The 6,881-nt window shown below is 51.6% G+C and overlaps 3 protein-coding genes across 3 annotated transcripts; 2 read left to right on the top strand and 1 right to left on the bottom strand.

Moving 5' to 3' along the window:
- The first annotated feature begins 12 nt into the window (after positions 1 to 12).
- Positions 13 to 1,269, top strand: LOC9650982 (uncharacterized protein At5g02240). Its single transcript, XM_024673838.1, has 6 exons — positions 13 to 394; positions 461 to 497; positions 584 to 681; positions 740 to 801; positions 855 to 978; positions 1,040 to 1,269. Exons 1-6 carry the CDS (start codon positions 77 to 79, stop codon positions 1,157 to 1,159), a joined length of 759 nt encoding a protein of 252 aa, XP_024529606.1. The 5' UTR covers positions 13 to 76; the 3' UTR covers positions 1,160 to 1,269.
- On the bottom strand, positions 990 to 3,975 carry LOC9650983 (pentatricopeptide repeat-containing protein At1g03540). The gene is made up of 3 exons (XM_024673607.1): positions 3,922 to 3,975; positions 3,443 to 3,810; positions 990 to 3,324 (listed from the first exon to the last, which is right to left on the bottom strand). The coding sequence occupies exons 1-3, from the start codon at positions 3,973 to 3,975 to the stop codon at positions 1,281 to 1,283; spliced, it is 2,466 nt and encodes an 821-aa protein (XP_024529375.1). The 3' UTR covers positions 990 to 1,280.
- Positions 3,976 to 4,221: 246 nt separating this feature from the next.
- On the top strand, positions 4,222 to 4,942 carry LOC9658617. Its single transcript, XM_024673608.1, has 3 exons — positions 4,222 to 4,547; positions 4,602 to 4,679; positions 4,781 to 4,942. Exons 1-3 carry the CDS (start codon positions 4,311 to 4,313, stop codon positions 4,940 to 4,942), a joined length of 477 nt encoding a protein of 158 aa, XP_024529376.1. The 5' UTR covers positions 4,222 to 4,310.
- The last annotated feature ends 1,939 nt before the right edge of the window (positions 4,943 to 6,881 follow it).

Raw genomic sequence — 6,881 nt, forward strand, 5'->3', positions numbered from 1 at the left:
TTGCTTGGAAAGTCCAGACGAAGTGACATCACTCGCGAGGGTTCTTTACTCTTTTTCTCTTCGCGGAGGAGCGAAAATGGTGGTGGTGCTGGTGACCGGGGCGGGAGGACGAACAGGGCAGCTCGCGTATGAGAAGCTGCGAGCTCGTGCCGGACAGTTTCGTGCTCGTGGGCTTGTTCGATCCGAAGCAAGCAAGCAGAAGATTGATCAGGATGGCAGTGGTGATGTCCGGATTGGAGATATCACCAAGCCGGAGACTCTCCCTCCCGCGTTCGATGGAGTCGATTCGCTCGTCATCCTCACCAGCGCTGTGCCGAAGATGAAGCCGGGATTCAATCCAGCGTCCGGTGGAAGGCCCGAGTTCTACTTCGAAGAGGGAGGCACACCGGAAGAGGTATGACGGTCATTCTCCTTTTCTCTGCCTGTGATCTCTCATCTCTTTTTTCTCCATTGTCTCCAGGTGGATTGGATTGGCCAGAAGAATCAAATTGATGCTGGTAAGAACACAAAGTTCCTGTTTTTTTCTTGCTCTCTTTCCTCCACACATCCGTGACGTGTTCTTAGAGCACTTTTTCTTTTCCAGCAAAAGATGCAGGTGTCAAGCACGTCGTGCTCGTCGGCTCCATGGGTGGAACCAACGAAAATCACCCCTTGAACTTACTGGGGAATGGAAAAATCCTAGTAAGTTGTTCTCTTCGGCATTCAAGGTTTCTTTTTTAACATGAATCGCATTGTATAGATTTGGAAGAGGAAAGCCGAGAAATATCTGTCCGAATCTGGACTGCCGTACACCATCATCCGGTATATGATCTTGATCTTGGGGCTGCTCCATTGTAACTCTTGTAAAACAACAGGCCTGGTGGATTGATCGATAAGGAAGGAGGCAAGCGCGAGCTTATCGTTGGCAAAGACGACGAACTGCTGAACACTAGCACCAAGAGCATCCCAAGAGAAGATGTGGCGGAAGTGTGCATCCAGGTACTCACAGCTGAGAAAGTCTAGCACTACTTTTGCTTATTCTTTTCTTCCAATCTTCTAGGCTTTACTGCACGAGGAAGCCAAGAACAAAGCCTTTGATATTGCTTCCAAGGCCGAAGAAGAAGGTTCGCCAACTACAGATTTTAAGAGCTTGTTCTCTGCAGTGACAGCCACCTTTTGAGAGGTTCATATTTTTCCTGTTCATCACTTACTGTTTTCGTGATTCTACTCGTTCCAGACAACGAAGTAGACAAGCTCCAACCATGGATAACAGGCTTGAATCTAATGATCTACGATGGTTGCTAGCTATAAATGCTGGCCATGATCGAGCAAGCTCCAGCCACGCTGCTACTTCCATCACGATTTAGCAGCGCATCAAACACTACCTTCGCGATAGCTGCATCCTTTCGTTTCCAGCACGCCCCTAGCAAAGTCATCCAAGTCACAGCATCCGCCTCGCAAGGCATCGCGCTCGCCATCTCTAGCGCACCTCGCACATCATCGGCTCTCCCAAGCACATCGATAACGCAATGGTAGTGCTCTATCCCCGGAGTGATCCCATACTTGGTGCGCATTGCCGCGAAGAGAAGCTTGGCCTCCTCGAGCTTACCGGCGTGGTTGCAAGCCGTGAGGATGGACAGGAGCGTGGCCGAGCTCGGCTCTATCCCTCCGGCCTCCATCTCCCGGTAGAGCTCGAGCACCCGAGTAGCGTCACCTTTCCTGCTGTAGCCGGCCATCAGGGCGGTCCAGGTGATGGTCGAGGTGCTTCCGGAGAGCTGGGAGTCGAAAACTTGTTGGGCATCGTCGAGGCTGCCACACTTCGCGTAGAAATCCACCACGCAAGTCGCTAGAACCGAATCGGGCTTCTCGAGTAGACCGAGCCGGCAAACTCTGGCGTGGAAAGCTTTACCGGTGGAGAGAGCCACCGCAGCACCGCAGGCCTTGAACGCGCACAGAAAGCTCCGGGAGTTTGGCCGACCGAGCTGGTTTCGCTGTAGCTCTAGCTCCATCTCTGGAAACAACTCTAGCACCAGTTCTGGATCCCCGTTCTCAGCGTAGCCGAGCAGCAGCGCGTTCCAGAGAGCCAAGGACGTGCGCTGGAGTTGGTCCATCGCATCGAAAATTCTCTGGGCATCCGCCATGCTTCCACAGTTGGCGTAGAGATCCACCAGCGACGTGGCGACGAAGATGTTGGAGCAGTGTCCCCCCGCGAGAGCTTGAGAGTGTAGAGCCATAGCTCTTTGGAGAGTAGCCTCGTCCGGCTTCGCTGTGGATCGCGCCGCTAGAGCAGCGCAAGCTTTCAATGCCGCGACGAAAGCCTGAGCGTTTGGCACCACCCCTTTACGTTGCATGTCCTGGAAAAACTCGAGAGCCAGCTCCGGCTCGCCGTTCTCGGCATAGCCGAGCACCAGCGACGTCCACGAGACGACGTCGTTGCGAGGAATCGCCTGGAACACTCTGTGCGCATCGGCCATACTCGCGAAGCTCGAGTACATGTCGATCAAGCTGCTTCCAACGAAAACGTTGGACTCGCAGCCACTCTCCCGAGCTCGGGCGTGAAGAGCCATCCCGGTCTCTAGAGCAAGAGTTCTTTGCCGTGGAAGACGAGTGGAAGCCTTCACTGCCGCTACAAAGCTCTGAGAGTTCGCATTGGAGCAGCGCTGAAAGAGCTGCAAAGCTTGCTCTTCCCGGAAGTTATCAGCGTAGCTCTGGATCATCGCGTTCCACGACACCACGTCCGGGTTTTCCATCCCCTCGAAGACGCTTCTAGCATCTGCCAAGCTTCCCAGCCTTCCATACACCGCTACCAGCGTGTTGAGCACGTAGATATCCCCGCCATAGCCAGAGCTCACTGCCAGAGCGTGGAGAGCCATGGCTCTCTCCAATCCCCCCATAGCTCCATCAACTCTCCTGGATCCATTTCCACCGCAAGCTTTGAGAGCCACGACCAAGGTCCTGGCATCCGGAAGAAATCCCCGAGCTCGCATGGATTCCAGGCACTCCAAGGCCGCGGAGGACTCGCCATTTCCCACATACCCCAGCATGAGAGAATTCCACGACACCACCGTGTGGGATTCCATCCTCTGGAAGAGCGCCCGCGCCTCCAGCGTGCTGCCCAGCCTGCCATACGCGGCCACCAGCGTGTTGCCCAGGTAGACGCTCGAGGAATCTAGCTGCTTGCCCCCGGCGGCCGCGAGCGCATGGATTTCCCTCACCTGTTGTAGATCTCTGGACGACTTGAGAGCGGCGATCCATGATCTCACCTTGTGCCGCTCCGGATCTGCGGTAGCGGCGTGGAGGAGCGCCAGAAATCTCCTGGAGAATTTCGAGGATTCCTTTTTCCCTCTATTTCTTCCTTTTGCTTAAACCCTAACCCCATACTCATAAAGAGTTAAGGGGAGAAAGCTGGCAAACTTTCTAGTTTAAACAAGTAGGCAAACTTCCGCTTCTTGTTCGTACTCACCTCCTCGTCTCGTCGGAGGTCCCCTGGATCAAAAAACTTAGTTTCGCACACTTCACCGTCAAACTTGCACTGCTCGATGTCTTAGACCGTCTCGACACCCTTGGGAATCTCCATCTCCTCCGCACATCGAACGGGAACATTGTACCGCAGCAGCACTTTGCACAAGCGAATACCTGCATCGTTTGTTCCTTTAAGTATGAGCAGCTTGCAGTGAAAGCATATGCAACGAACCTTTCAGCTTGTTTTGTTACCCTACGGGACTTGTCGCAGTAGCTCTGGAAGCCGAATTCGTCATAGTTGGATTCCACCAGGAGCAAGCAGAGTACAAACTCGTCCGGCTTACTGGTCCCGGCATAGATATCATCAACCTATCAACAACAAGAATTTGTAATGTAAGAAAGGAACAGTAGCTCACCATAGGCAGCGTAGCTCGTTACATAAGCAATGGAAAGCTCCTCAAAAACAAAGCCTTGAAGCACCTCGTATTCACGCAACGCACTCTGCATGAAGAGCTCCAGGTCTTTCAGTTTCATCATTGTAAGAGCCAGAGTGAATTAAGCCTGGACTTCTACACTGCAAAAGTTGAGGTAGTAATCTAGGAACGAAGAACTCTTAGCCGGTTTAAAATGTAGAAGCGCCCAGGATATATCCTGCCCTCATGATTTGCCTTGCGTGATTCTTAAGAGGCATAGGAGGTTGGTATTGTTTAGCGATTTCTGGACTTTCTTCAAGAATCTTTCTTGGTTCAAAATCGGTAAGTAATCAGACCAGAGCGGAGGAAGTGCTCGAGGCCACCAAACAAGAGGCTGCGAGATCCAAAGACGCTGAAAGTAAGAAGGTGCAAGAGCTCGAGAAGGAAGCCGAGGCTATGGCATCAAACTTTCAAGCAGAGCTCGCGAAGGTCCAAGGTGTGGCGAGCTCTCTGGAGGAAAAACTGGACGAAGCAGCCCGACTCATTTCTGAGCAGGAGAAGACGATCTCGCGAATGCAGGAGAGCGAGGCCCAGCAGCGAGATGGCTACGCATCGGAGACCAAGTCGCTCCTCGCCAAGCTAAGCGCGATGAGCGAAGAGTTTTCCAAGGAAAAGCAGCTGCTGGATAATGAGGTAACTCTTGATTGGTCGTCTTCTTTCCTTCTAATACTTTGTGATGGACGCCAGATATCTAGTGTCAAAGGCGAGAGAGAGGATCTTCGTAAGAAGCTGAGTGAGATCCACGTAAATGGAGCGTTTGCCAGAGTCAGCCGTTGAAGAAGTCGAGGTAAGGAACCATACTTCTACAGTTTTCTCTCCTTCTTCCTCGCTTGCTGCTAAGACATCGATTTTCATCTTCGTCACAGATGAGAAGTATCTCCAGAGATTTGAGCTCTCAAGGCAACGCCGAGGAGGAGGAAAGGAGCGGCTTCTTCCGCGGGAGTTGTGGAGGAGGAGACGAGCAGTGGCAAGGACAAAGTGGTGGGAAAGCAGGGCAAGGCTTCCTCCGGGTTCCTGGGAGCAACTAGTGTCGCGGTTTCTGTGAGCTCCTTCTTCGTCGGAGTACTGGTGGACAGGAAACTATTTTGAGAGAGAGGAGAAAGAAAAAGTATATATTTTTTCTTATCTTTGCGGCTTATAGGCTTCTATTCATCAAACAAATCTGGAAACCCTGGGATCCAACTATAAATACTTTTGACAAAAATTCCCATGAATCAGCAAGCCTGTATTTCTGGCAGGTCTGCCAGAAATCCCTCAATATCAAGAAACACATCGTTGAATTCTTGAGGTTGCCCCCAGCAACTGGTTTGCACATCTCCACCTTGAACCCCACCAACAAACTCCTGACTAACTTGATCAGCAAACACTCCATCGCTAAGCTCGCTAGTTTGAGCAAACACTTCTTGCACACAGTCACCAACAGGCCCTTGACCCAAGCCTGGCAGAAGCTTCCAGTTTTGATCAAAACCCTCGTGAGAGAAAGGTTGGGCACAATCACTAACACCATGACTTTGCTCCCAATAAATAGTTTGATCAAAACCCGCAACACAGTCACCCATAACTTGAGATGATTCGCCTACAAATTCTTCTTGGACGACTGGAGCGATCTTGTCTCCCCCATGGCTCTTTAAAGTTCTCTTATTTCCACCAGTGGGCGATTGCGATACGTCCCTTACCTTGCCACCTTGTGTCCATTTTCCCTTGCACGACCTACAAGCGTAGCGCGGCTGGTCACGGTTGCCAGTACTCTTCTCGTTGTTGTAGTAATCGAACCGCGTGTTGTAAGATTGGCACCTTGGGCACTGGTACACGTTGTCCGGAAGGTCGTGGTACTCCCACACGCCGTACAAGTTTTGATCCCTCACCTCCTCGGCTGTGAGCTTGCAAGCCCTCTCGCTTCTCAGTCGACGCTTCTTTGTCAGCACCATGATACCATCGTCTTCTCTACTTCTCTTGCTTCCTCTCGCCATAGCTCGTAAAGGACCCCAAAGGACTTGACCTTATTTATATATGCACTAAAGTAAAGGCTGGGTTAGCTTAAACAGCGTAGATTCCCACTAATCCTGTGCGGTTTAAGGTAAGAATATCAGTCCAGAGCGCTGAAAGATGGAAGGAGCGATCAAGGTATGCGGCATCCACATCGCAGAGGGCAAGAAGGACAGAGTCTGCCGAGAAGCCACTTATGCGCAAGTATTCTCATCACAATGTATGGCAAATGGCGCAGAGTTTGGCTGTAAATACAATCAAGGCGCTAAAGGTTGATGATGGAAAAATGGTGAAGCTCAGGATCTATCTGTCGGCATTTCCATGCACGATGTCCAGAGCGACGAGCTGTGGCTGTGACACAGATGCCTTTGTCAGCACCTTGTTGAAGATGGAAGTGCCGTGTTTGACAGGCGTTCATTCCTCCGAGCTCCGACTATGATCCAGGCCTACACTGAAAAAACGGCGAGCCACGCATTGCTCTCGATTTGTTTTCACGCATGAGAACTATTTACTGTCAGCCATCCTTGAACGATTGTGGCTGCGTTGAAGGCCTGGTCGCTCCTGGCAGCCGAAGGAAGATAGCATACTGGATGCGACTGAGAAGAAACGCGTGATCAAGTTTGAGTCGGTGAAAATCCGAGCGGTTTTCATTCGTATGTGTGCCGAGCCCGTGCCGAGTGTGCACGCTCGCGGAGTGTTCGACAGGGCACTGGATTTTTCGACTGCGTCATGGAACAGTTTGATGCTTGGATACGGAGCACACGGGCTTGGTTCTCGAGTCGAGCTGTTTCCATTCATGGAACGATCCGGGGTTTTCTAAGCTTTGTGGCTGCGTTGAAAGCTTGCGCTAGTTTGGATAGGCAAACTTGTCAAACTCCGTGCTTTAGAAGCTGGCATGGCTATCGCTTTGGAACTCTTCTTTCGGACGGAGCTGAAAGGAGTCACGAGTGCTCATCCTCTCAACATGGTGACTTGTGAGGC

The sequence above is a fragment of the Selaginella moellendorffii genome, unplaced genomic scaffold (genome assembly GCF_000143415.4).
Source record: "Selaginella moellendorffii unplaced genomic scaffold, v1.0 SELMOscaffold_11, whole genome shotgun sequence".
In the NCBI taxonomy this organism is placed as follows: Eukaryota; Viridiplantae; Streptophyta; class Lycopodiopsida; order Selaginellales; family Selaginellaceae; genus Selaginella; species Selaginella moellendorffii.